The sequence below is a fragment of the Takifugu flavidus genome, chromosome 14 (genome assembly GCF_003711565.1).
Source record: "Takifugu flavidus isolate HTHZ2018 chromosome 14, ASM371156v2, whole genome shotgun sequence".
NCBI lineage: Eukaryota > Metazoa > Chordata > Actinopteri > Tetraodontiformes > Tetraodontidae > Takifugu > Takifugu flavidus.
Window position 1 is genome coordinate 2,092,744 of NC_079533.1, and position 26,597 is coordinate 2,119,340.

Sequence of the window (26,597 nt, forward strand, 5' to 3'; positions counted from 1 at the left end):
GTGTCTTCCTATTTGGCTCCAACGCTCAGGGATTTACATTTTCCAGAGTTCATGACGGTTTTTCCACTTTTCCTTCGCAGCGACGTGGAAAAGAAACATCTGATCTCCAACCTGGCTCAGGTGGTCAGAGACATAAAGACAGGAGGAACTACAGGGAGGCCTAAAGTCAGGAATACTGTCTTGTCTCAGCCCATTTATGCAGCTATAACACACACGCACGATGTGTTGCTGGTTGTCCCCCCCCCTATTTTTTTTGCCAGGGGCTACTACTGGGAAAGTGAGTCTTCTCCACAGTGCCATGAAGACAGCGGGACACACCCTGGCAAACAAAACGCCTGACAGTCACCTGAGCCACGAACCCCCCCACAGAAAGCCTGAGACCCGATCAGAACAAAGGCGTGAAGGTGAGCTTTGACAGAGCTCTAATGAGCCAGGCTCCTGCTGCCTCATTCAACTAATAAGTGCACTTGAGTGGATCATTAGCAGCACATTATCTCAACCATCCATCATTTCTTAATCCGGTGGCATCATATTGAGGGGAGAAGTCCTTGAACGTGATCTCAGCGTGAGCAGAGTTGATCACACCGACGCTGAAATTCGCTCATGTTCAAGCAACACTTAAACATCTCGAACCTATGGTTGTAAAGATCAAACCAAGTCGGAGCACCGTCGAATTACTTTAATTCCGCAACATTTGGACACACAGACGACCAACAAAACTCGAGTTTACAACTCAGACATTTGGGGGTTTTAAAAACGGACACTGTCCCATCAGACCATTGCAACGGTCCACTGCAGGATCGCCGATCCGGCGCACTCGAGGCCGAGGCGTCGGTGATTTGGTTACACCGCGCATCTGCCTCTATTTGGAGCTGGTGTACTTGGTCACGGCCTTGGTGCCCTCGGACACGGCGTGCTTGGCCAGCTCCCCGGGCAGCAGCAGCCTCACAGCGGTCTGGATCTCCCTGGAGGTGATGGTGGCGCGCTTGTTGTAGTGCGCCAGGCGCGACCCTTCACTGGCGATGCGCTCGAATATGTCGTTCACAAACGAGTTCATGATGCTCATGGCCTTGGAGGAGATGCCCGTGTCTGGGTGCACCTGCTTCAGCACCTTGTACACGTAAATGGCGTAGCTCTCCTTCCTGTTTTTACGTCGTTTCTTATCTCCTTTCTTTTGTGTTTTCGTGACAGCCTTTTTGGAGCCCTTCTTCGCTGCAGGGGCGGATTTCGTTGGATCGGGCATTTCGTCTTCGCACCGGAGCTGTTAGCTTCCAATCGGCTAGGGCAGCATCAGCGGCTCGCCATCCATCTGTATTTATAACGTAGCAGTGCAAATGGCTGTGTGGGGTTACGTCTTTGCGATTGGGTGACCGGCCGAGGACGGTTCCATCAGGGAAGAATGCGCACTTCTATTGGCTTGTGGATTCCGTTTCCCTTCCGCCAATCAGAGAAGCCGTTGTCGTTTAAAGCCGTCTGGTCCTACACATTACGTAAAGGTCTGAGTTTTGCGTTCCGTCGGTCTGTCGCGGTTCTAATAGACTGTCAACATTATGTCTGGTAGAGGTAAAACCGGAGGAAAAGCCCGAGCAAAGGCCAAGTCCCGCTCCTCCCGCGCGGGGCTGCAGTTCCCGGTGGGTCGCGTCCACCGGCTCCTCCGGAAAGGCAACTATGCTGAGCGCGTCGGTGCCGGAGCTCCGGTCTATCTGGCGGCTGTGTTGGAGTATTTAACGGCTGAGATCCTGGAGCTGGCGGGTAACGCGGCCAGGGACAACAAGAAGACCAGGATCATTCCGCGGCACCTCCAGCTGGCCGTGCGCAACGACGAGGAGCTCAACAAGCTGCTGGGAGGTGTGACCATCGCTCAGGGAGGGGTGCTGCCCAACATTCAGGCTGTCCTCCTCCCGAAGAAGACAGAGAAACCTGTCAAGAGCAAGTGAAAGACTGGTGCACAGCCGGGCACTTTTCCTATGCGCGTTCGTGTTTTGGATAAACTACCTTTTAAATTATTAATGTTGTTTCTACGCTCAAGGTCGCACTCTCATCTCATCGGGACATAAACTGATTGTTGTTGGAAAATGGAGGCGACACGAAGGCCGATGATGGACCGGCACACGAGGAAGGAGTCGGTCCGCTTTTACTGCTAAATGTGAAAATCGTGTCTACGTGGTGTTCTGTCAATAAATGGGCTGAAGCCCTCTGGTGCAGAATCCAACCCTCCGTTCCGTGTCTTTGTTGTCATCCGGGGTTTTCTGTGCTCTTTGTGAGCGCAGCGGCGCGCAGGAGCGAAGGCCTCTGTTATAAAACGCTGTGCTTTCAGGACGCATCTTTTATGGTGCAAGCACACAGATATAGAATGTACACCTTGTGCTACAAAAAGGTGTTTCTGAAAGTGCATGTGTAGCGTGGTGTGTGTTTAAGCCTGCGCCAGCCAAATGCTGCTTTATCTTGGTGAAGGATGTTTTGATGGCAGTGATGGCCCCCACCGAGCCCAGGGCTCCCGTCCATCCATGAAAGTGGACCATAGGTCATCCTCTTGATAGTGTAAAAACATCTGTATTTGCACATGTGTTCATCCTTATCAAAGATATTGTAATTAAGTGGGTACCTGTAATATCTATCTATCTATCTATCTATTGAAGAGAATTATTTTATCTTGTTAGCATCTTTTATCTTATTAGCATGTGTTATACTATATGTTTTGTTTTATGTTACAGTTAGTTTAGAAGTTAGGAATACTATATACTCTTTAGTAGGAATACACATAAGCAAGTCAGTTGACCCTTCATTGACCTGAAGACTGGTCAGACAGTTGGAGCCAGCCAGACAGGAAATGGTAGACCCTCATCGTAAAACATGACAACGTAGTTTACTGGTGTTGATACCGGACCTGGCTATCTGGAGAAGATAATGGAGAAGGACTGCACCAACACCAAAGGAGGCTGGAAGAAGAAGATGGGGTCATCCAAGAAGAAGGACTGGATTGGACTGAATTAGCATCAATAATTTACATATGTCTTTCTATAAAAGACTGGGTCAAGGGATAGTTAGGTCGTCAGACTTCATGCCCTGACAATTGACTTTGTTGTTGCTAGGGTTATGAACTGGCCCAGAGCTCTGTAATATTTGTATCTTGAATTGATTCTGTTTGCTAAATACATCTGTTTGCTAAATACATCTGTTTGCTAAATACATCTGTTTGCTAAATACATTTTGAAATTGACATTTGTTTACTGGAAGTCTTCATTTAAAGAACACGCGGATTGGCAGTGACACACGAGAGGTACTGCAATCCAACACTATCTATCTATCTATCTATCTATCTATCTATCTATCTATCTTAAAAGATTTATTTAGAAATTAAATTCTCTGGTTTGACTCCAATAACCAAAGTAAATCATTCTTTTGATGTGATTTATGCTTAATTGAGTTCAGATGTTTGTTAACCTCTGTTGAGGGGGGAGGGGAGGGGGGTTGCTGAGGTACCCTGCCGTGAGCCGGCCACTCAGCGGCGACCCTGCCTCTGCCCATGAGCCGCTGGGATTGGCTCCAGCAACCTCCTCATGACCCTAAAAGGGAATTGGCAAATCAAAACTGATCATTCTGGGTATCTTCGTAAAATTCTGTGTGTTGAGTTTGAAAAATCCCGGTGGGAGTAAAGAAATGATTAAACAACACATTCATTTACATTCTCAGAGCCCAACTGTTGCAAACCTGTTAATGTATTCTGTTGCGACCAGAATAGAAGAAAACAACTGTCAAAATTAATTCAGGAATAGCTTTTTTTAAACTATGTGTCACATGAGAATCACTCGTCATCGAAGGCGTTTGGAAACCACATGGCCGTGATGTCACGGAAGGTCCCCGAGTGGAGAACAAATATGTGTAGAGATGAGGAAATGCAACAGTGTGAGAGTCGCTCAGGGACAGAAATGGAGCAGAAGCTGCTGCTGTGCGTCTTCATGACACTCATAGAAGGTGAGTACATCTTGGATGTGACTATTACTGCCAGGCAAGTCTGATCATTTCAAACCACATCAGTCAAATGCCTGAATTAGAGAAAATTTGTGCAAAATGATCAGAACTGTCATAAGACCAGGAGACATTTGCTAGTGATGTTTGTCTGAATTTGTCTCTTTGCGTTTCTGAACAATGAGATTCTGCCGTTTGTCTCTTCCGAGTTAAAAATTAAAACCAAAAAAAGGAATCAGGATATAAGAAAACCATTTAAGGTAACACACAGAAACACTAAATTTTAAAAAGGTGATGGTGATGATGTGCATGTGTTCAGTGACCTACAGTGGACAGTATCAGAGCCTCTGTTTTTACTACCTATATGTGAAATGAAAAGTTAATCTTACAGATATAAAATGTCATCTGTCCACATAAAACTAGTCAGTGATGGATGTGTATATAGGTTGGCTGCTGTTGTGATGAAGAATGGACGCTGCAAACACCTGGATCATGTTTGAACGTTGTGTTCACCGATCAGACATTTTATTCAGTTTGGATTTCGATGCTGATACTAAGCAGTCGACTCCTTTTCAACTGTAGGTCGGAGAAAATCCTCCACAGGTGCAACAGAAAGGAATTGTCAGACTCCTTTTTTTAGATCATCCTCATCTAAAATTAAGTGACATCTTCTCACAACCCACACATATGGAAAAAATGGCCCAATGACCTTCAGTTGTTCAGGCCCACTTGTCTCATGCCCCCCACAACTGTGCTTTCTGACACCCCCCCCCCCACACAGGAAAGCAAGCGTCTGCTTACTTTCTCTTTTACCATGAAAGGACTGACCACACACTTCCTGTCACACCAGAACCGTGTGAACGGGGGGTTGCTGCATCTTTTGGTGTAGTTTAATCAAAAATTTCCTTCTGCCTCCCACCCTTACATCTTTCTCACACGCAGAGGAGTGTTTGAACCCCCTCTCATTGAAACTATTTCCTTTGGCTTGCAGTTTCTCTTGCTGTGTGGCAGCGAGTCACAGCCATCAGGGGTCAAACGGTTGACTTAAGCTGCCCCATAAGAAATTTCCACGAGACCACTTTCGACTGGAAAAACCCTGAAGGACACATCATGTTCTTCGCAGGCGGGCAAGGTAAAAAAAAATTCTTCATCAGCAAAAGCCCCCATTCTCTCAAGCTTGAACCAAAATGTCTGAAATAGACTTTCAAATCTCCATACTTAGTGTTTCAAGGTGCAGTTTCAGAGCGCTACATCGTGAAAAAGCTGTCAACGTCAGAATTCACCATCAGCATCACTGATGTCACCGTCAAAGATGGAGGCAACTACACGTGCTTTCATTACGACCATCAAGTAATAGAGAGGAAGGTGGAGCTCACGGTGATAGGTGAGAACAATAAAATCATGGTTGTGGTCATGTGAGAGGAGCGATGTACAATTTAATAAGCAATGTCTTCTTATCAATTATTCCAAGATCCCCCCAAAATAATAAAGACGAAACATAGAGGAAGATTTGACCTGAAATGCACGGCTCAGGCAAACTACCCCCCTCCGCAGATCACCTGGAAGCTGGACAACGGGCCTGAAATTCTTGGTAAGGTTTCTACATCTCTTCATCGCACAGATGGATGATGCACGTTTAGAACTCCTCGTGAAATCGTTCTTCTGTTGTCCCAAAGTGGTCGAACTACTGACATTTGTCCCGTCCACAGCTCAGTCCCAACTCATACGTGAAGACAAGGCATTTGTCTCGAGTGCAATCTTGACTATTCAAGCCGTGGAGGACAGGGTGGCGGTGACGTGCTTGGTCCACCATCCGGCACTTTACACACAGCCTCTCAAGAATTTTGTCATACTCAAAGGTGAAAGGGGTGAGTACGTCTCGTCCACCTCAAACTAAAACAAAACCCGATGGCAAAAAACCCCCAAACATACCCAGAAAGAAAATTTTGTGAAAAAAGTTTTTTGTTTTTTTTTAACCCGTGAGCTTTGTTTCGTGGAGTTTTGTAAGGTTCCGATTAATTTTGAGGGAACAACAAAACAGAAAACAACGAAAGTACTGAACTAGAACTTTTTTTAATGAAAAAGTTCCTCTTTCTGAGCAAGTGGCCAGAGTCCTGAAACTGAAAAACATCAGTTCAGTTTTTATTTCCATTTTTTTTACTGATCGAGGTCATGTCAATGATTAATAAATAAATAAATCCCTTCTGTCACAGCAAATAGGCCCCGACTTACAACCAGCTCACTGAAACCCTCCTCAACACAAGGAAGAACAACAACTGTAGGAACTGTGGGAGGACCGTCATCGGAGAGCTCTACCCCCTCATCTACTGTCCTGTCCACTCATCTGGGGACGCACTCGGCGTCCACGGAAGCACCTCACAGCTCCGTCACCTCCGTCAGCTCCAACGTCAGCGTCCATCGTGAGTAAATAATCATTTGCAAGTTTAAACGACGCAGCAACACAAGGCTATGAAAGATGGATTATAGCATTTTAGTCAGTTACAATCCAGCATCTAAGAGCCCACGCAACAAACACAGAAGGTATTTGGCCTTCAAACATCTCTCTTTAATCTGTAAAACCGTGTATTCTGTTCCTCTTATGTTAGAGAGTTAAAACCTGAAGAGAAAACAGGAAATGACTTAATATAAACACAGAAGCCAAGATGACAAGTAAAGGAATGATGATTAAAATGAGGCTGGTTTAGTAAAACTCATGTTGTTCATTCCCAGGCGGCTCTAGTGACTCAAACCTGCTGACGGGAAGTAAAGCAAGTTCACCTCTGTTGGTCTTCCTGGTGACGTGTCTGATCGTTGCTCTTTTGGTGGTTGTTATCTTCTTTGCCATTAAACTACGAAGAGCACATGTTGCCTGGAAAAAAGGTGAGGAATTCCCACTTTCCTGACATCTCATTGACCCCCCTGTGTCAAACTGAAAGTGAAACTGTGAGTTTCACCTTTAGACACTCCCTGTAAATGCTGCACATTTACAAACACGTGCTACAAATGGCCACATGCCCATCAAACAGACTTTTAGCCCAAATCATTTTGGATCAAATCTACTTTCTAACATTTATTTTGATAAATGTGGAGGTCATAAAGAGCTATATTTCTAAGTAGAATGCTGATAAAAAATAACTTGAAGAAAAAGACATAACTAGCAACAAGCTACATAACCAGAGGAAGCAAAGTTCAACTTCTATTATTGAGTCATGGTGAACAGATGTTAAAAGTTTGGTTTTCACAGTTTTTATTGTTACAGAGAATGAAGACTCTGATCCCTCTGAAGAGAGCAGTAAATCAAAATCAAGTCAGGAAGAGAAAAAATGCCAAGGACAGAACTCCAGAGGTGAGCAGAAGACTCAGCACTTCTTCACAGACCTGCCATTTAATGCAGTAGGAAATGCAGCAGCAACTGCAGTCATGACGTAATTCTATGCGATATAAAACATGAATGATTAACAGCAAATAGTGCTAACTTAGACAAAATGTCCCACCATTAATATCAGTTGAAGAGAATCTCACCTGAGCCAGTTATTGTAAAGGCATACAGAAAAGTCTTTTAAAGTTGTGATCGTAAACAAGCTGATCACATTCAAGCTATTTGAAGACTGACTTTCATAGCTCTCGAAGCTTTACGTGAGGAATTCCTTTTCCAGGTTTCTCAGACATTTTCTTCTGTCTTCCAGGACCCATCAAGACGATGTTCACTCAGTACGTGGTTGAACAACCAACATCGGTCACCTCAGTCATCAACACAGCCGCCATGACCTCCGCACACGATGCAAATAAAGAGCAAACTCTTCAGCCTCAACCTACGAGTCGAGCTGCAGTCACATTCAACACAAAGGAAACAGATCTTTAATCATGTATGAAGAGCAAATGAGCTTTTTTCATCAAACTACATTTAAAGCAAACCAAGTCTTTTGTTTGAAAATATCTATGGTACTGTCATGTATATTACATTGAAATTGTTGTTTTGTTTTTTAAATGTGTATATTTTCTAATAAATTCTATTTTCATACAATGTAGTTTGTCATCTTCAACACCATATTCAGAAAATGTTGTTTTCACCTAAACAGTTTTGAATGATAACTCAAATAATGGTGCATGAACTTGAGTGACCAAAGAGTACAAGACTAATTTAAAGAACATTTTATACTTTTCTGAAAATGACCGCGGTTGTCTATAACTATTAATAGTGATTAAAATAACTATTGTGAAATACTACGTATGGAAAATAAAACTGTGCCAATGCGTCAATAGAAGTCTTCGCGCTGATTGGTGGAAATTTGACGAGGCGCAAATATTCGACGCTGATTGGCTGCTTGGGCGGCCATATATAAAGGTGGATAACGGTGCACCCTCCTTTCCCTTCCTCCAACCGGCAAGGACAAGTCACCTTCGCCGTTCATTCCAGCACATCATAAAGAACATCCGCAGTAAAAAAAAAACAAATCCGGTAAGATACGGTTTATTTGACTTTAAGTGCTGTTTTACTTGAGATATTTTACTATCGAGTGTAGCAAACACTAGTAACTGGAGACGACGATTGCGTACCTCAGTCGAAATTTTTCAATTTTGAATGATTAAAATGATTTTTCCAACGCATGACGATTGTAAAGATTATAAGGTTGATGCGTATAGTCGGAGCAGGAGTCCTCGACACCAACCTAATAGCGTGGTGAAGGGGGGGTGGGGGTGGGATTATTCGAGAACCTTCTGGAACTACAGTAATCAAGCCATCTGAACAGTGACTACACTTCCGGTCATGTCAGAACAAAGGCCCCGGTGAAATGCGGTTAGGTGGTTTTTCTAAATTTTGTTTTTGTTTAGCTTCCGCTTGCGATTGATAAATATTAATGTGTATATTTAATCGGTTTAAGCAATGTCCGCTGAAACTGGTGAACCGGATTTACCGACCATGTGACCAGAACAATGGCGCTCTGCTCTCGAGCGGCCTGGCACGTGAACCGGTAGTTGGTGGCCACATTGACGCCACGCGCTGTACGCTCGTTTTTTTCTCGCGTCTAGTAAACTTGTGTTCCATTAATTCTCCCTTAACAAAATAATAAAGCCACGACTTTGTAGAGATGCTATACTAATACAAACACTGAGTTTTGATAGAAAAACTTGTATTATACAGGAACCTCCTTCCTCAATCTGACATTCGCTACATTTTCAGGAAACATGTCTAAGGGACCAGCAGTTGGTATCGATCTGGGAACAACCTACTCCTGTGTTGGTGTGTTTCAACATGGAAAAGTTGAAATCATTGCCAATGATCAGGGCAACAGGACCACACCCAGCTACGTGGCTTTCACTGACTCAGAGAGGCTGATTGGAGATGCAGCCAAAAACCAGGTTGCCATGAACCCCACCAACACAGTGTTTGGTAAGTAGCAATTGTGCTAAACTACTGCTGGCTGTCATCATGTTTGAATGTGATGATACAAGTTAAAGCATCAATTCTGAAGTCAAGGGAAAATTATTACTAATTACCAGGTACTGATACATTACTATCAGTGGAGTGACTCTTTATAGTTTAATCCAGAGGTTGAAAGGTGTCAAGCATTCTTCCCTGACTTCCAGGATCTTATCTAAAGCATACAGAAACCGTCAAGCAAAAAATACCTGTTTTTCTCCTCCACCCAGATGCCAAACGCTTGATTGGCCGCAGATTTGATGACCACGTTGTGCAGTCTGATATGAAGCACTGGCCATTCAATGTCATCAATGACAACACCCGTCCAAAGGTTCAAGTAGAGTACAAGGGTGAGTCAAAGTCCTTCTACCCAGAGGAAGTCTCATCCATGGTGCTGACTAAGATGAAGGAGATTGCAGAAGCCTACCTCGGAAAGGTACCTGTATAAGAATCTTGTGTAAAATTCCTTTCTAATGACTTGTGCTAATGGTTTTATTTCTTTTTAAGACTGTCACCAATGCTGTAATTACGGTGCCAGCCTACTTCAATGATTCGCAGCGCCAAGCCACAAAGGATGCCGGCACAATCTCTGGCCTCAATGTTCTGCGTATCATTAATGAACCAACTGCTGCTGCTATTGCATATGGGTTGGACAAGAAGGTAAACCTCGACGCTGCAAATTATTAAGCTGGTTGAAGGTCTCGGTCATTTATTTCATTCCTAATTGCAGGTGGGATCTGAAAGAAACGTGTTGATTTTTGATCTTGGCGGCGGCACCTTTGATGTGTCCATCCTGACCATTGAGGATGGCATCTTTGAAGTCAAGTCTACTGCTGGCGACACTCATCTTGGAGGTGAAGACTTCGACAACCGCATGGTCAACCACTTCATCGCAGAGTTCAAGCGCAAGTACAAAAAGGACATCAGCGACAACAAAAGAGCTGTCCGTCGTCTGCGCACCGCTTGTGAGAGGGCGAAGCGCACCCTGTCTTCCAGCACCCAGGCCAGCATCGAAATTGATTCTCTCTACGAGGGGGTTGATTTCTACACCTCAATCACAAGGGCTCGCTTTGAGGAGCTGAATGCCGACCTCTTCCGTGGCACCTTGGACCCCGTGGAGAAGTCTCTCCGTGATGCAAAGATGGATAAAGGTCAGATTCATGATATCGTGCTGGTTGGTGGTTCCACCCGTATCCCAAAGATCCAGAAACTACTCCAGGACTACTTCAATGGAAAGGAACTGAACAAGAGCATCAACCCAGATGAGGCTGTGGCCTATGGCGCTGGTAGGTGGCTAATTTTGGGGGCTCTTGGCAGCTAGTCAAGCTCTTCAGACATTTGTGCCAAGTGAAGCTTTTGCAGAAATGGTGCACCACCAATCGTCAGTTTTTGATGTCTTGATTTCCAGCTGTCCAGGCAGCCATCTTGTCAGGTGACAAGTCTGAGAATGTGCAGGACCTGCTGCTTCTGGATGTCACTCCTCTGTCTCTTGGTATCGAGACTGCCGGAGGGGTCATGACAGTCCTGATCAAGCGCAACACCACCATTCCTACTAAGCAAACCCAGACTTTTACTACCTACTCTGACAACCAGCCGGGCGTGCTCATCCAGGTAATCCCGACGTTCAGCCTCTTTTTACAGTGATGGTAGCGTTTGTGGCGCGCCCCAGTGAAAACGCATGTGAGGTGACGACATTGTCTGCTTTTGAACGCCAACAGGTTTATGAGGGTGAACGTGCCATGACCAGGGACAACAATCTGCTGGGCAAGTTTGAGCTGACGGGCATCCCTCCTGCCCCCCGCGGCGTCCCCCAAATTGAAGTGACGTTTGACATCGACGCCAACGGCATCATGAATGTGTCCGCTGTCGACAAAAGCACTGGCAAAGAGAACAAGATCACCATCACCAATGACAAAGGTACAGAAACCTCATCCATCCAGCTGAGGTGATATGATGAGCATGCGCTAATGTGATATTTTGACAGGTCGTCTCAGTAAGGAGGACATTGAACGCATGGTTCAGGAAGCTGAGAAGTACAAGGCCGAAGATGATGTCCAGCGTGACAAAGTGTCGTCCAAGAACAGCCTTGAGTCATACGCTTTCAATATGAAGTCCACCGTGGAAGATGAGAAGCTCGCTGGTAAGATCAGTGACGATGACAAGCAGAAGATCTTGGACAAGTGCAACGAGGTCATCAGCTGGCTGGACAAGAATCAGGTAGGACGTTGTGAACGTGTGTGACGTTTCTCCTCCCTACATCCACTTAAACACGTGCCTCCTTTCAGACTGCTGAGAGAGACGAGTACGAGCATCAGCAGAAGGAGCTGGAGAAGGTGTGCAACCCCATCATCACAAAGATGTACCAGAGTGCTGGTGGCATGCCGGGCGGTATGCCAGAGGGCATGCCTGGTGGCTTCCCTGGAGCTGGTGGCGCAGCACCTGGAGGCGGATCCTCTGGCCCAACCATCGAGGAAGTCGACTAAACACACAATCATTTCAGCTATTTGTGTTCCAAGAAGTTAACCCTCTTATAGCAGCTCAAAGCTAAAGAGTGCACATTTTAAAAAATAAGGGTTCGGGGGTCTATTCTCATGTACTGTTGAAAATCTGGTAACAAAGTGTAATTGCTTCAGTTACATGTGCTGTATGCTGAGAGTTCATTGTATAGGCAATAAAGTTCTTGCAACCCTCTGACCTGCTGTTGACGTGAGCTTATTCTGTTTAAAGCTGCAGCTGTAAATGCAAACATGAGGTGGGACAGTATTTAAGCCTGGGGGGCTTTAATCAGGGTTCCAGGGAAAAGCTGGGCCGGCACTAATGGTTTCTGACTCCCTGACTCAATACAAGGAAGCACTCGTGACTAGTTAAGCAACGTTTGGGCGGTTTAAACGCTTCAACCACTTATTCAAGGTAGTTTTCTCTGTCAACTGGACTGTATTTCTTTGAAGATGTTTGGCCTTCTATCCAGAAAACGTATGAGCTTGAAAATATGTTGTCCTTGGCTAAGGATGCAAGGGCTCTTTATTTTTTTTTTCTTTTGTGATCAGGACAAGGATGTCACCAGCTGACAAAGGCAGGTGCACAGTCTTAATACCACTGACTATGACATCAAAATAATCAGTCTCCTGATGGACAATATGTGAGAAACTCAAGCGAGACCCTACCAGCTCATACCAGCTGGTAGACTTACTACAGAAACTGGAAAAGGAGCAAACCATCGACGGACCACAATACTACCGTCTATATCCAGGAGGAGCCATCCCTTGCATTTATGGATCGCCCAAGATCCACAAACCAGGGACCCCTCTCAGACCCATAGTAAGTAGCATCAATTCTGTAACATACATTTCCAAATACTTGGCCTCCATTTTGTCTCCCATGGTTGGCAACACCCACCACATCAAAAACTCCCAAGACTTTGCTCAAAAGGTCAGCGGACCCAAACTACATCCAGAAGAGACTATGGTATCCTACGATGTCACGTCACTCTTCACGTGCATCCCCACCACCAGCGCAATGGACACCATCCACAAGCACCTTCTATTGGACAAGAATCTTCCAGAAGGAACAAGCTTAACACCGGCCCAAAGCTGCACCATGCTGGACCTGTGTTTGAACACCACCTATTTCCAGTACAGAGAAGGCTTCTACAGGCAGAAACATGGCTGTGCCATGGGCTCACCAGTATCCCCCATAGTTGCCAATCTATACATGGAGAAGGTGGAGTCCCAGGGCCTGACATCCTTCACAGGAACTGCACCAAGCCACAAGAATTGGAAGCGTTCTCCGATCACCTCAACAAAACAGACGCGCATGTAAAATTCACCTGGGAAGATACAAAAGCAAACAGTCTGGCCTTTCTGGACTGCGCAGTCAAGATCACTGAGGAGAGAAACCCTACACATACCGACCAGTACCTCCAGTTTGACTCTCACCACCCACAGGAACACAAGTCGGGAGTGATCAAAACCCTCCAACTCCAGGCCAAATAAATACCCACCACATCCCAAGGCAGGAAGAAGGAACAGGACCACAGTAAGACAGCTCTCAAAACATATGGCTACCCAGACTGGGCCTTCACCAGGTCCTCAAGAAAACGAGACCCCAGCAAAGAAGAGGAGGAGAGAAACAAAGGCCACAGCGTTTTGATCCCCTATCTGTCCGGGGTCTCTGAGAAGTTTAGGAGGATCCTCCAGAAACACGACATACCGATTCAGTTCAAACCAAGCAACACTCTTCAAAGAGAAGAAATACAGTCCAGTCCAGAAAACTACCTTGGATAACTATGACCTGGATGATTGACAATCTACAGACAGCTTCAACCCCTTATTGAGAAATAACCGAATGACGTAGACGCGTCAGTTGCGTTTGTGGTGAAACGGCTTTAAATAACTCGCTCCATTCCAACGTTATTTACGATTCGCACCTGGTCTTTATCCTTTAAAACGGTGCCATTACTCAAATTGTCTGAGTGATTACGTAGTTTGAACAGTTGCAATCAGATGACAGTACTGTGAAATATAATATGGCGCTGTGCATCTGGAGGTTTACCGAGCAGCTATTGAACGCAACATATGTGCTTTGGCGTTGCTACGTTACCGTCGTGAAGGGCAATAAAACTGTTAGCGCTCACTTTTACGGACCAGCCAGCCGCTGACAGGTCTGCCCCCCCCCCCCAGGTATATTCACATTTCAGCAAATCGGACAGGTGATTTTACGTGGTTTCCTTGTTTCTCCAAAGCTAATATGTGGCTAAATAATCGCTCACTGACAGGTTATAATGTTTAGCCAAGGCTTGCGATAACAGGCTACAAGCTAACTGTTGTTCCGCTAACTCTAAATTAAAACTTACATTTTGATTTCTGGAATGCCCCTTTTTTTTAGGAACAGGTAATTAGTTGGTGACAAAAACACGCACAATTGCTTAAATTTAAATCGAACCTGAGCGAATAAAAATGATTATAAAAAGCGACAACCTCCCATTATCGGTTAGTAAACAACGGAGATATGTAATCTAATTGGCAAAATGCATAAATAAATAAAAGCCACTATTGTTTAAGGTTGAACCATATTTTCGTAACCTATTTTTTCTTGCTGTTGAGTGTTTTGACGTGTGTCGAACCTGTGATCCAGTTCGACAAAGTTGTGTCCATCCCCGGACCCCCCCCACACACACACACACACACACACACACACACACACACACGCACACACACACACACACACACACACACACTGACAATGCATGAATCTGAGTAGACTTGAGATCTTTTTTTTTCCATTGCAGGTTTTTTGACGTTATCACACATATTGTACCTGACTGTGAGACCCAAACATGGAGATTGGAGTCAGCTTAAAAAAGAAATCCCAAGAGCTGAAGACTGGGCTAACGGGTCCAGTTGTTCTGTCCAGCCAGTGGGACTCTGACACGGAGAGCTTGGCCCGGGAGAAAACTCACCAACAACGGCTGCACAGGTCAACCAAGCACGCGATGCACAATCTGCTGGGAAGCGTGAGTAGCGAAGGCGCACGGGGCCGGAATACTGCAGCTGAGCCTGGATGCGGGAATGAATTTGAAGATCTTCAGATTTATGACAGCCTAGAAGTGGTGGAGTCTCTCCATGGCTCCAAGACCCCCCCGCTTTTACTGGCACATGTGAATAAGTTAGAGGCAAGAGGAGCAACGTGGTAGGTTAAACAGTTCACCTGACAAATAACTTATTTTGTGGTGAGTTGAACACATGAAGTCATCGCAACGAATCACCTCCGAGTGTGTTAATCCATCACAACTGTTGTGTATAGTTCCTCCACAGCTTGTTCTCATACAGGCTACGTGGTTGAGCCAGTAAATCGGCTGCAGTAACTATTATCTGCACAAACGCTTCTTTTCCAGGCATGAACAGAATTTCTGATGAAATTGGTCATCAATATTGCATTTGCAAATAAGAGGAAAATAATCACAGATGGTGAAACCCAGCGCAAGTGTTGCGCAGCCCCATTAATTTCCCATTTCATTTAATGTGGAGTTTTGTGAGAAAAAGGGTTATTGAAATGCGGAACTGCACCATCCGGCCACTAGATGGCGATGTTTAGTGGCCGAACACGGACCCTCGGGTGTAATTGGTTAGTGAGCATGTTTGGACTCATTTAGGTGGCGACAAAGTGGACACACACACACTGCAGAGACCACGCACATTGTGTGTGTAGCCTCAGAGTAATTATTCTGTAAACACTGGCTTTGAGTGAGCTACTCACAGGAAGAGATCGTGCCTGACCTTGCTCCGTTTGCATAGTTAACTCGACTGCCGCGTTCACTGTCTGTGACAAATTCATTACAATTAAACAGATAATAGTGCCACTTAAAAGGGAATGTAGAAAAAAGGGACCGAGCTTTTGCTGTAGATGGAAAATAAAAGATGAATGAGGTGCAGGTAGAGCTGCTCTATTGTGGCTACGGTGCAATTAAAGTGCTTTCAGCTTAAATCCTTTCTTTTGAGAGGAATTATATTCACCCAGACGGACAGATGTGTATTGTTATGATTATTATCAGGCATTAAAGCGCGCTTCACGAGACCGTTGTTTCAGAGGGAAAGGAGCGCGGCAGATCCTGACAAAAGCGGGCGTTTGCCACGCCATTCCCGTCACCACGTGCTCCCGGGAGTCCTCTCCACGGCCTCCCCAAAGCAGTAAACCTCTTCACTCGTGGCCACGGCAGCGTCTGCAAACCTAATCAGCGTTTCTCTTTCACACCCAGGATTCCTATTTAAGCAAGTCCATTCATCCGTCTTCACTATACTTTACACCTATCTCGTTTCAAATATCGCCAAAGGATATTTGAGTATCGCCCACATGACCATCTTTTAAATTATGTTCCTATTCACTGCTTGTCAATATTTTGCTGGCTTTTGTATTTAGGCATCTGTTTCCTGAGCACAAAATAATGGGCTGTTGTGTTAGAAGCAGCATGCTCAGCTGCATGTTATTTATAGTACATTATCCAACTTGTCTGAGCCCGAGTCATTAGGGAGACATCCTTTACCCTTTTGGCCTCATCCAAGTGAAGGGCCCTACACCAAGGCAACCCCACCTTGATGCACAGCATCATGGCGGCAGAATTAGGCTCCCCTTGTCCTCCCGGTAAGCACAACAAAGAGGCTCTCTACTATTTATTTTAATGAGATCTTTTCATCACCATCAGAAAGAGCATTTTAGCCTGCAATTTCAAGCCATTTCATAAGCTGAAAATTACCATTTGTGAACCATTCCCCCACTAGTAGCTCTCAAATACACTCTCATTAGTCAGCCTGGAGGTGAAAATACGAAAATTATCCGTAAATACAGGCTCATAGTCCCCCTCATCTGTTTCAATTTCAGAAGTCTCTGATGAGGCCCAGTTCTCTTTGTCTGCGCGTATCATCATTGTAATAATGGTGTAATGCCTCTTGTTCCTTTGACCTCCTGCTACAGGCCTATGTGGCATTCTGCTCATTGTAAAAGCCTCTTTGGATATGGAAATCTAATTAATAAGGCTGCTTTGTGACAATTAAATGAATAGCTATTTATTCGATTATGAGACTACATCACATTCATTTGCGTATTCTTTGATCATTGCCTCGAATGCCAAATGGATGCTGCATTTTTGGGGGGGGGGTTGGGGCGTGGGTGCAACATTAGTTTTGGATGTAAAGTTAATGTAGGATGTGACATGCATTTCCTTGCTCTTGTCTTTTATTCACATCGCAGCAGAGCGCTCTCGGGAGACCGGGCCGTTTCCTATTCAAGCGATGCCACCCCAGAGGAAGCGTCCAGAAACAGAGCGGCGAAGAAAGGAGGCTACAGTTACGTCATTGATAGCACCATTCCTGCGGTGGTGGCTGGTAGCGAGCAGCCGTTCCATCTACATCCACAAAACGGCCCGAGAAGCTCAGTCACATCCACAGATTCTCAGCTTCGATCCCAACTAACTGACCTCTCGGGACCGTCCAGCGTCAGTAATGACACTCCCAGCCAGAGAGAAAGGTGGGAACGGCAACGAAAAACATCAGTGGCGAACAAAAAGCCGCAACAGGTCAAAGTCGACATAGTGACGAACAACAAAGTAACCCTGGGACGCAGCACCAAAAACCAGGGGTCCTATCTAAAGACGCATGCATTGAAGCACGACCTTCCGTTTAAGGTACGCAGGAGTATGATAACTTTCCAATAAATCCTCTCTGCTCATGATTAAAAGCGGCGGGATGGTCTGGTTCTATCAGGCTGCAGTTACAGAAACGGCCAGCAGGGGCTGCAATAACACCAGCAAAGCACAACGTGACCGTCCATCATATTAGTAGACAAGGCAACAAATGTTGCCCCCAAAAAATATCAAATTCGACTTTAATCATGGCAGGGTAAAGCAGCAATAACTGAGATTTAAAAATATATTTATATACAGTATATATAGATATTAATTTGAAAGCCTCCTCTCGTCTTGGAGACAATATAAAGAGACAAATACTGGGCTGCAGCTTTTCTCGTGAGCACTATTTGGACCGACGTTGTTTGTGTCTTCAGTTTCTCTTCCGAGTGAGTCAAGCGTATGATCTTGAAACGTCGTCGGTATCTATATGCACTTCTTTCATCTCGGCACACAACAGCTAAGGGAATATCCTATGATGTTAGCTCCGACCCAGGCTGGGAAATTAATTTGGCAGAGGAACATAGTGTTTTCATCTGCCTAATCCTCGACCATATGAAAAGAGCCATGTCTGGCTATGCGGTACTTATTATGAGTTGATGTGTACAACAAGAACATCAGAGAAACATGGTTACCAATAGGCTCTTAAACATCTCTGCACCTGGCACAGTGGCATAATTGGTCAGGATGGCCCACATTCCCTATTTGTCAGGCTACGGAACTGTTTACTGGTTATAATACCCCCAACCCCGTTCACCCATCTGAGCCCCAGCCCTCCACAATATCTCATATCATCGCCATTTACATAGTCAAGAGCCGTTAGCTTTGTGCAGTCGTCAACAGAGCCAGAGCCTTTCCCTCTCTTCACCCCTTCTGTTTTGTCGTTTTCCCCCTGAATTTACTTATTAGGGTTTCATTGGCCGTCCCCCTAAAGATGAGTCTTTCTTGATGAGGACATGGGGCATAAAAGAAAGGGGCTCCCATTTAAATGCAATTTACTGCTTGTTTGATCAAAGGATTAATCTCTGAATTAGTGGTCTGAGTAAATCATTTTAAAAGCCCCTAACTCTTCTGAATTTATTTTTGCCATTGTGAGTTGGAGAAGGATAAGCAGCTCCACAAATATCACTAATACGTATTAATAAGCGCAGCTCATCGTTGTGCTTTTGTAAAAGTCCCGGCAGGACCACTCTTTCATTTGTTTCAATCCGTTGAGATATTCCTGACGCTCGCCACCTCCTGCTATGGTTGTTTCTGTGGCCCCACACACACCTTTGCATTAGCGGAAGCTTCACAACAGAAGTCTGTGATAATACACAATATTTGTCCTCTACCTAAAGCATTTCACAAACGTTGAACAGTAAAGATCGAGCCAGAGATACGGCGCTATACTCTCCGCTGCCTCTCTCCATCGGCCACGTTCACCTAACGGATAAACAAATAACAGCAGACGAGGAAGAATTTCCTAAATTAGAGCCAGAGTAATCTGAGAGCAACGTGATAATTACTGTTGTTATTGCGTGTGCGCCAATTGCTAATACAGTAAATGTTTGTCCCAGTCAAGTGGCAGAGCGAGGACAGCGGCGATTGGCTTCGCTACGGCTCGGGCCTCCTTTGATAAAGACAGAAGTAGCAGATCAATCTCCAGCTATTGCACTCACCCCTTAGAGTCCCCTCTCCTCTTGCAGACCCTCACTTCAAAGCCAGGGGAACATAATGTACAATCTTTTAATAGCTTTAGTCCAAAGCTCTGGGGAGCTCTCTACCACTGTATGCCCTGCCTGAGTCTAAACACCTAATCAAGATTACCTGGGCTGGCCACAATAGCAGCTAAATGCAATTCAAGAAACAGGGAACCTTTGAAGTCTTCATTGCAGGAGGCAGATGTTTCCTGGGTGCAGGAGGTAATACGGCCTGTAGCAATTGCCGGACTTTGTTGTGACATTGTCTTACAGATGAGCAATTACGGGCCCCCCCAATTTAGCAGAAATCTCACACAGCTTATCGTGCTCAGAATGCCGAACGGCCGCGATCATTTGCTCCGGTGGATTCGGTTGTAACGGGTGACAAAAGGCAGCGCCAGGGCGACTCGGTGTGTGTGTGTGACGACTGCTGGACACACACTTTCTGATCCCACTGACCGTTTCATGACATGAACTCCTCCTGTACGTCAGGATTTGATCGTTTTGATTAATATTTGGCTCTTCATTTAGAAGCGCTGCACCTGCTGCAGTGGCCGCCGCGCGGTTGGTTTAGTTATTTGGACCTGCTGTGCCCCGATTCCTCCGCCTATGAGATGCGATCACAAACCCACTTATTGATGGATGTGTCACAGCTGGATCCACTCATTCCTTGTGACCTTCACCTATTCAGGCGCAGAGAATTAGTGGCATTCAGTGTAAAAGTCTTCAGCCCGTCAATATCATCGATCCACTCAGATGGTCCTCTGTCGCTGGGGGGAGTCCTGAAGTTGACTAAATGATTTTCATTACAACATTACCAGAATTCATTTCCCTGCTATAAATGGGTGCATTAGGAGCAGCTGAAACAGTAAACTGATGTAATCAGATGCAGTGGGCAAAGACAGCCATCGACAGAGCGGCCGTGCACTATTGATACCCTCCAGTCAGTGTAGTTTTGTGCCTTTTAATGGGCTTGGCTGAGAAGTGTTTGGCTGTATTAAACAGCACAAATGCTTGGTCGGTCAGCGGGCCCGATTTCTTGGGGAGAGGAGCGTTCGCCGTGCAAAACGAACAGGATCGGACATTTGTAAGAGGTCAACTCAGTGGAATATAAAATGTCCATAAACAGAGGAAAGATACGTGCAAGCCAATAAGAATCAGAGTACTACTGTGCACCAAGCATGCCCAAATCCAATCAGCTGCTGAACTGTAGCACAAAAGATGCAGCCTTACTAGGAAACTCTATCAGAAGCTAATTTTGCTTAGCTGGAATTCTATCAAACCCTAGCAGCACCGTAAGTTCCGAGCAGAGCGCTGCCTCTCGTAATCGACATGTTTCATTTCTTTTGGAGACTCTGGACGTTGTAGGCTCGCCAGAGACCTACAATCATGCTTCAAACAAAGTCAAAACGGAGCAGATTGGGGAGGATTATTATTCTGAGCGCTTGAACAGCCAGCTGGAAGTGTCCAAGCGGAATATTAGGGATGTTCTGCTAAATCAGCGCCACTGAATGCAAGAGACCGGGCGTCATTAATGTTCTGCCACATGACACAATAACATCATGCAAACGAGAACTCCGGCTCTTTGTTGACAGGGTTGGAGCTCATTTTTCTTGGGGCTCATTAGCGGTTGATTGGCCTATTTGTCGTGTTGTCTCAGAGCGAGAGAGAGAGATCGGCGTTCCTCTGGCCCGTTAGTGCTCAGCCTTTTCAGGTGGACCCCCTCTGCAGCGCTACAACTCTCATCGTATTAACGACCCGTCACCTTTTAAAGCGACTCAAACCTCACTTTTAACATCTCGGCGCGTCTGACTCTCAGATTTAGCTTCTTTTTGGCTTGATCGATCGAGCGTAATGAGCTACGGTCATATAACGAGGTGTGAATGTTGCGTCCTGATGTCATATTAGGTCACTCAGGTGGACAGAGAAGAGAGAGAGCAGCGAGGATCGTCCTCCAGCCTGTCCCAGCTATCAGAACATGTCCCAGAAATGAGAGTGGACCTCAGAGACAGTCAGAGCTCTCTGTGCACCACCTCCTCGCAGCCGACACACGACCTCCACGCTTCTCCTCTGCTCGGTCCCGTGCCACAGCAGCATGGTGCGTATCCCGTCCTCACCTCTACACACCATTAAAACAGCATCCGGGGCGGTGTGAGTTCATCAAACTCTAAACCCAGTAGGTTCCTTACCTCGACAAGAGGACAGCCAGCTTCAGCAACCTTACCTCCGAGACCTGGGGGGCCGCCCGCCACCGAGGTAAAGCATTAAATCCTTATTTTACCTTCTAGGTAATGTACCGCAATGGTACGTTTCCACTGATGCACCAACGTTCCATCACCACCACCAGGCCTCCTCCTCTTCCTCCTCCTCATCTTAATCATGGAAATTCAAGTGCAACACTCTACGCGTGTGATAATTACACTGTAATAGTGGAACAAATGTACGTTTAATTGATGGATTTTCCCCCCCCAAACGTGTCCTTCAGGTTAACTTCCATCCCAGGCTCATACAAGGTGCTGCCCCCCATAGAGAAGCCAGGGAGCAGAGAGGGTTGTGAGCAGAGCGCCGGGCAGAGCGCGAGCACGCTCTCGGACAGCTACCTGCTCCAGCAGTTCAAGACCAGAGTCTCTTACAAGGTCAGTGTGCTGCTCTGCACGCGTGGATACGGAGGGTTGCCCAATCTTCTTCCTGTTCGCCCTGACCTAATGGCTTGATGGTTAATAAAAGCAGACGCACGAACTCACCTGATTGGTCTTCCTCATTAATCCCCACGTACACAAAGGGTTCCACAAATAACTGCCCCTTTGAAGTCTCACATAATCCCTCAGCTGTCTCCGTACAGGGGCAGCCTAATCCATCAGGAGTGTTGTCGCCACTAAAGGCACCAAACTGCAGGTTAATTGTGTAGCTCCGCACTTAATTGGCCTGAGATGATGCCTGTATAAACCACAGGAAGATGGGTTCCAGGAGAAGGGGAAAGGGGAGCGGGTCCACGAGGCGCTAAAGATGCCAAATTGCATTTAATGACGTAACTGTTGTGTTTATTTATCCTGTGACTTTGGAGCCGTGCAGGTGGAGGATCTACAGACGAAATGTGCATCCAAGCAGCCCCGTTGGAGCTGGTGCTGAGAAAGGGTCGTGGCATTAAGTGGATTTTGCCCACCAACTTTGATATTAGGTTGAAACGTTAGCATGGTATCGTCATCGTTCAGGTTTTTTTTCCCACGAATACTCAGATATAGTTACACTCGCAGAACCCAACGTTTGATATCAGAGTGGAAACAAAATCAATCAACGGTTATGTAATTAGCAAATGAGTCCGATGGATTCCAGACGTGCTCCTCCTGTGATTTCCCCTTTTCCCCACCACCCATGTCTCTCACCATCAGCCATTATGTCTGATGAGATTAGCGGTCTGAACTGTAAGGCCGCCTGGCTGCAGGCCTGGTCCATACAAGCAGACCAGCGTGATTGAGGGGCTGGAGAAAGAGGCCAGAGGGCTCTGAAAGAAAAGTATCCCGTGGAGGCCGTGACCAATGGCTCAAACTGACATTGAAATCCTTCTTCCGACAGCAGCCAATCCAGGCTGGAAAGATTAGCTTCCTTTTGTTTTGGCAGCATGTGGCTCTAACAGGCCCACGGTCACACCGGCTCCTGTAAAGAGGCTAGATTTCATTCATCCGTCTCTTCTGGGACCAACAAATTACTGCTCAGCAGAAGATTCCTGCTTTATTCGGACCCAACGGAGACGTGACTATTAAAACATCTCATCAACTCATGGAATCAGGGTTGGATTATCGTGACTGGCCCAATTCAAACACATCCTGGCTCCTTTTTTTTGGTTTCTTCCTCTTAGCTTAAGCTCCATTCCAGACTGAGGGTGGTTTGACTATAACCTTTGAAATTCATACCTTTTGTTGTAGCGGGATGAGAAGAGGAATAACTCTAATAATAACTCTGTGTCTCCCAGGCTTACACGCTTAAAGACTACAAGCAGCTAAAGCCGGATATAGAACTGCGCGGTCTGGGTCCTGACTACAGAAACATTGAAAAGACAGTAAGTAGCGACGCCACTGTTGTTTGGCGTTAGCGCCGTTAGCGCCGAGACGTCGATGACTGCGGCATCCGGGGAAGAACAGGAGCATCTGAGGGAAAGTGACGGCGCGATCTGCCATTGCGAGGAGGGGTGACAAACATTCGGGAGCCTCTTTCTACATGTTTACGTCGCCTTCATCAAAGGAGACGCAGTGCGTGCACACGCAGGGTGACAAACGGGATTATCGGTCACACGCTGATGTCATTGTGCTGAGGTGGGCTGAGGTCGCACTGCCCACGGACAACATTTCATTTAAAACGAGGAATGAGCGCTGCTTTAAGGAGTTAAGTGCTCTCTGGCCTTTGATATTCTGGGTTAATCCCCCAGTTGTGTAAAGTGAGCATGTTTGGCCAGTTTAAATGAGAATGAACCCTGTGCATCTCCTGTTAGGGAACGATATGTGTAAATGTTGAATGAATGGCCCACTGTGGTGGGCAGCCACAAAAGAAGGGTCTTAAGAAGAAGCGGCTCAGTTAATTAAAGCCTCTTTTCTCATCCGTTTCTGTCTCCTCTCTCTCCCTCTTTCACCATCCTCAGGCTGAGAAAATGAGACGACAGAAGCAGTATGCAAATACCGTCCGTGAGCAGAACAAGAACATAAATAGGAAGCCCTTCATACCAACCAAGGAGCCAAAAGACAACGACCAAAAGGTTCCCAGGAGGAAGGTGTGTGTGTGTGTGTGTGATTGGAAAGGTTCTTCCCAGAAAAGACAAATTGGCTGATGAAAATCGAGTTTATTAGCAAAAAATCTATACTTTTCCTAAAATCTACAACAGATGCGGTGAATTCGTTATTGTGACTTCATTATTTGAAAAACCCCCCACAGATTCAATTCATTTCGAGCGTCTTCAGAGCGTCTTCTGTGAGCTGCTTCAGCCCTGTAAACACTAATACGCTAGATTAGGCAGCCTTTCAGCCGAGCAGGACGCGTCCGGTGGATGTTAAACGCTCAGACTCTTTACTTTCTCTCTTTATCTCTTTGCCTGCGAGGCTCTGGAGTACGCGAAGACCATAGCGAGGCCGTCCGCGCCCCAACAGCCGAGGAGCAACCAGGCGCCGCGGCCCAGAGCTTTCATCGAGGGCTTGAACGTGTCCGACTTGTCCAGACTGGAGGTCCTCAAGAAGCGGCACGAAGAGGAGAAGATGGCCTTTGCTCTGCTCACGAAATGAGTTCTGGCTGTAAAACCGCTCGTTAGGAGAGACGTGATCAGCAGGTTGTGTAGAAAAAGCGGGCCTGAAGATGAAAGGGACTGGAGCCAAGCACTGCCTTTTATCTCGTTTCGAATCCCGAGCTCCGGATCATCTTTTCGGCCATCTTGAATATTGTTTCGTGGCGTTGCTACGGCGATCCAGCCAGTGCAGCAGGTGTCACAAGTGGCAACACTCCACCCCTCAGACTCAGCTTAGTCAACACAGGTCAGCAAACACTTGTTACAGTAATTAACAGCAATAATTAGGAGTCACGCGGGGACGCGCGCGGCTCCTCGCGGCCCCCGGGGGCTCATTTGAAATGGCTTTAGGAGGGGAGGCCAGTTTGGAAATTGTGTTGGACGAGCCGGCGCCTCGTCAGGGTGCAGCCCGGCCCACCTCTCACCTGAAGGCAGCGGCCCCCCGATGTTAAGGGCCAAAGTGGGGGGAGATGGCCGGAGGGATCCCGAGCCCCTGATCACTCCTGTCTCCTGTCACCTGCTCCTCTGGGTCAGATGTGTTCTGACGGCTCCACGACGCGCTGCTGCAGGTCGTTTTTATTCTTCCGGCCGCTCTTTCAACGCGCTCCTGTCGGCCGACGCCGGCGACCGGGCAGCTCATTTCACTAATTGAACCCTCAGATCATTGTCAAAGCGCAGTTTATCCCCGTGCACTATTTTAATTAGATTATAGTCTCTTTTTAACCCATCATGGCCTCTTTGAAGTTCAGTGTTTTTAGTGTTAAGTCCTCAGATGCGCTGCTGGAAACAAATGAGAGCGCCCTTTTTAATGTAATGAGAAGCCCTGCCCGTCCAGGATGAGTCTCTTCTATCTTTTTAGGACCCGCCCACTTGTTTTTTCGCCATTGAAATCCAGTTAATTGAAGGAGTCTTTCAGCGCCGTCATGAAGAGGGACGAATTAGCATCCCTTTCTGCTCGCCGGGAAGCGAAGGCAGACGTGGACACTTTGATGTAAGGAATAAGCTTTCAGTAGGCGGCAGGCTCCCGGAAAATGAGCTGATGGCCCTGCTATTAGGGCCCAAATGCAGATGCGTCCATGTGTTGCAAAACACTTAATCTTTTAATTGATCACCTTCTGCATGGCCTGGTCTCCACACAGCTTCCTCCCTGCTGCCTGTTCACCAGAATCCCCGCGTGGGGAGGACCTGAGCTCAAAGAGAAGCAACAAACGTGATCCAGAGATTCAGAGGCTGCTTTTAAAATGACGCATTTCGGGTTATTATTATTATTATTAATGTTATTATTATTATTATTATTATTTATTATTATTATTATTATTGTTGTTGTTATTATCATTATTATTATTATTATTAGTATTATTAGTATTATTATTATTATTATTATTTATTATTATTATTAGTAGTAGTAGTAGTAGTAGTAGTAGTATTGTTGTTAGCATTAGCATTATATTTTTGAACTTTAAATAAGACTTTTATTTTCATAAATGATTTCTGGCAGCCCTTAAAATAAGGGAGACTGTTGCTCTCATGCTTCCAGCTAAATTCCTGTGTAGCTCAGACGGTTTTTATGATATTATTTATATAATATTATTTATCTGCTGTGAGACGCAGGAAGCTAATTTGCTGCGTCAGTTCCAGACCGACCAGACGTGTTTGTGCTTCACCCACTGAGAATCTTTGAAGGCACAAAACAAAATGGCATTTAAGCACGTTGGATATTTGTTTTGGACCTTCTTCAGGAGCTGGAACTCTCTTCACAGCAGATTGATCTGCTCATTTTTGCACTGAACAAAAATGCAGAATCTCCATTCTAATTATTTTAAATTGTGGCACACGCACGGAACGATCATTTCATGTTGTGATCCCTCCACATTCAGGCAGCTTTGAATCAGAAAACAAACGTTCTCATCTGCGTGAGTTAAATATCACTGATGGACTGATTTCCTCCGCCCTGCTGAAACCTTTGCTGCTATAATGTTCCTCATTTCATCCCAATAGAACCCCGAGCGTCCCCGTTGGCTCCTGTAGGAAAATGCACGTGATTCATGATTAAAGTGGAACGCAAACTGCCTGTTTTTATCA

The 26,597-nt window shown here is 45.8% G+C and overlaps 5 protein-coding genes across 9 annotated transcripts; 4 read left to right on the forward strand and 1 right to left on the reverse strand.

Annotated features, from left to right (window-relative positions):
* Window positions 1-664: 664 nt before the first annotated feature.
* Window positions 665-1,251, reverse strand: LOC130538209 (histone H2B 3). The gene has a single exon (XM_057055602.1). It carries the CDS (start codon window positions 1,241-1,243, stop codon window positions 863-865), a length of 381 nt encoding a protein of 126 aa, XP_056911582.1. The 5' UTR covers window positions 1,244-1,251; the 3' UTR covers window positions 665-862.
* A 299-nt stretch (window positions 1,252-1,550) lies between these two features.
* Window positions 1,551-2,212, forward strand: LOC130538208 (histone H2A). The gene has a single exon (XM_057055601.1). It carries the CDS (start codon window positions 1,551-1,553, stop codon window positions 1,935-1,937), a length of 387 nt encoding a protein of 128 aa, XP_056911581.1. The 3' UTR covers window positions 1,938-2,212.
* A 1,071-nt stretch (window positions 2,213-3,283) lies between these two features.
* LOC130538204 (cytotoxic and regulatory T-cell molecule) lies at window positions 3,284-7,993 on the forward strand. Of its 4 annotated transcripts, none has more exons than XM_057055596.1 (9): window positions 3,284-3,975; window positions 4,961-5,101; window positions 5,207-5,353; window positions 5,441-5,560; window positions 5,679-5,837; window positions 6,183-6,389; window positions 6,700-6,849; window positions 7,214-7,315; window positions 7,656-7,993. In XM_057055596.1, exons 1-9 carry the CDS (start codon window positions 3,837-3,839, stop codon window positions 7,829-7,831), a joined length of 1,341 nt encoding a protein of 446 aa, XP_056911576.1. In that variant the 5' UTR covers window positions 3,284-3,836; the 3' UTR covers window positions 7,832-7,993. The 4 variants fall into 4 exon arrangements, with proteins under 4 accessions (XP_056911576.1, XP_056911574.1, XP_056911575.1 ...); XM_057055594.1 differs by having other exon boundaries at window positions 3,289-3,975; window positions 5,192-5,353; XM_057055595.1 differs by having other exon boundaries at window positions 3,295-3,975; window positions 5,192-5,353; window positions 7,229-7,315.
* A 291-nt stretch (window positions 7,994-8,284) lies between these two features.
* hspa8 (heat shock protein 8) lies at window positions 8,285-12,085 on the forward strand. Its single transcript, XM_057055588.1, has 9 exons — window positions 8,285-8,428; window positions 9,152-9,361; window positions 9,622-9,827; window positions 9,899-10,051; window positions 10,122-10,677; window positions 10,800-11,002; window positions 11,110-11,308; window positions 11,376-11,608; window positions 11,677-12,085. The coding sequence occupies exons 2-9, from the start codon at window positions 9,157-9,159 to the stop codon at window positions 11,872-11,874; spliced, it is 1,953 nt and encodes a 650-aa protein (XP_056911568.1). The 5' UTR covers window positions 8,285-8,428; window positions 9,152-9,156; the 3' UTR covers window positions 11,875-12,085.
* A 1,623-nt stretch (window positions 12,086-13,708) lies between these two features.
* jhy (junctional cadherin complex regulator) lies at window positions 13,709-26,581 on the forward strand. 2 transcript variants are annotated; one of them, XM_057055592.1, is made up of 9 exons: window positions 13,709-14,099; window positions 14,679-15,079; window positions 17,135-17,567; window positions 21,158-21,347; window positions 21,427-21,505; window positions 21,735-21,885; window positions 23,220-23,306; window positions 23,883-24,011; window positions 24,337-26,581. In XM_057055592.1, exons 2-9 carry the CDS (start codon window positions 14,727-14,729, stop codon window positions 24,514-24,516), a joined length of 1,602 nt encoding a protein of 533 aa, XP_056911572.1. In that variant the 5' UTR covers window positions 13,709-14,099; window positions 14,679-14,726; the 3' UTR covers window positions 24,517-26,581. The 2 variants fall into 2 exon arrangements, with proteins under 2 accessions (XP_056911572.1, XP_056911573.1); XM_057055593.1 differs by having other exon boundaries at window positions 13,716-14,099; window positions 21,430-21,505.
* Window positions 26,582-26,597: the final 16 nt, after the last annotated feature.

What these genes read in the sequence shown, in the direction of transcription:
- LOC130538209 (XM_057055602.1), bottom strand. Translation starts at nt 1,243, where the DNA reads ATGCCCGATCCAACGAAATCCGCCCCTGCAGCGAAGAAGGGCTCCAAA.
- LOC130538208 (XM_057055601.1), top strand. Translation starts at nt 1,551, where the DNA reads ATGTCTGGTAGAGGTAAAACCGGAGGAAAAGCCCGAGCAAAGGCCAAG.
- LOC130538204 (XM_057055594.1), top strand. Translation starts at nt 3,837, where the DNA reads ATGGCCGTGATGTCACGGAAGGTCCCCGAGTGGAGAACAAATATGTGT. An exon ending in GGTGGAGCTCACGGTGATAG is followed by an intron (nt 5,354 to 5,440) that starts GTGAGAACAATA and finishes AATTATTCCAAG; the next exon opens with ATCCCCCCAAAATAATAAAG. An exon ending in CATACTCAAAGGTGAAAGGG is followed by an intron (nt 5,838 to 6,182) that starts GTGAGTACGTCT and finishes CTTCTGTCACAG; the next exon opens with CAAATAGGCCCCGACTTACA.
- hspa8 (XM_057055588.1), top strand. Translation starts at nt 9,157, where the DNA reads ATGTCTAAGGGACCAGCAGTTGGTATCGATCTGGGAACAACCTACTCC. An exon ending in CCCCACCAACACAGTGTTTG is followed by an intron (nt 9,362 to 9,621) that starts GTAAGTAGCAAT and finishes TCCTCCACCCAG; the next exon opens with ATGCCAAACGCTTGATTGGC. An exon ending in CAGAAGCCTACCTCGGAAAG is followed by an intron (nt 9,828 to 9,898) that starts GTACCTGTATAA and finishes TTTCTTTTTAAG; the next exon opens with ACTGTCACCAATGCTGTAAT.
- jhy (XM_057055592.1), top strand. Translation starts at nt 14,727, where the DNA reads ATGGAGATTGGAGTCAGCTTAAAAAAGAAATCCCAAGAGCTGAAGACT. An exon ending in TCCCGTGCCACAGCAGCATG is followed by an intron (nt 21,348 to 21,426) that starts GTGCGTATCCCG and finishes CTCTAAACCCAG; the next exon opens with TAGGTTCCTTACCTCGACAA. An exon ending in ACAGAAACATTGAAAAGACA is followed by an intron (nt 23,307 to 23,882) that starts GTAAGTAGCGAC and finishes CACCATCCTCAG; the next exon opens with GCTGAGAAAATGAGACGACA.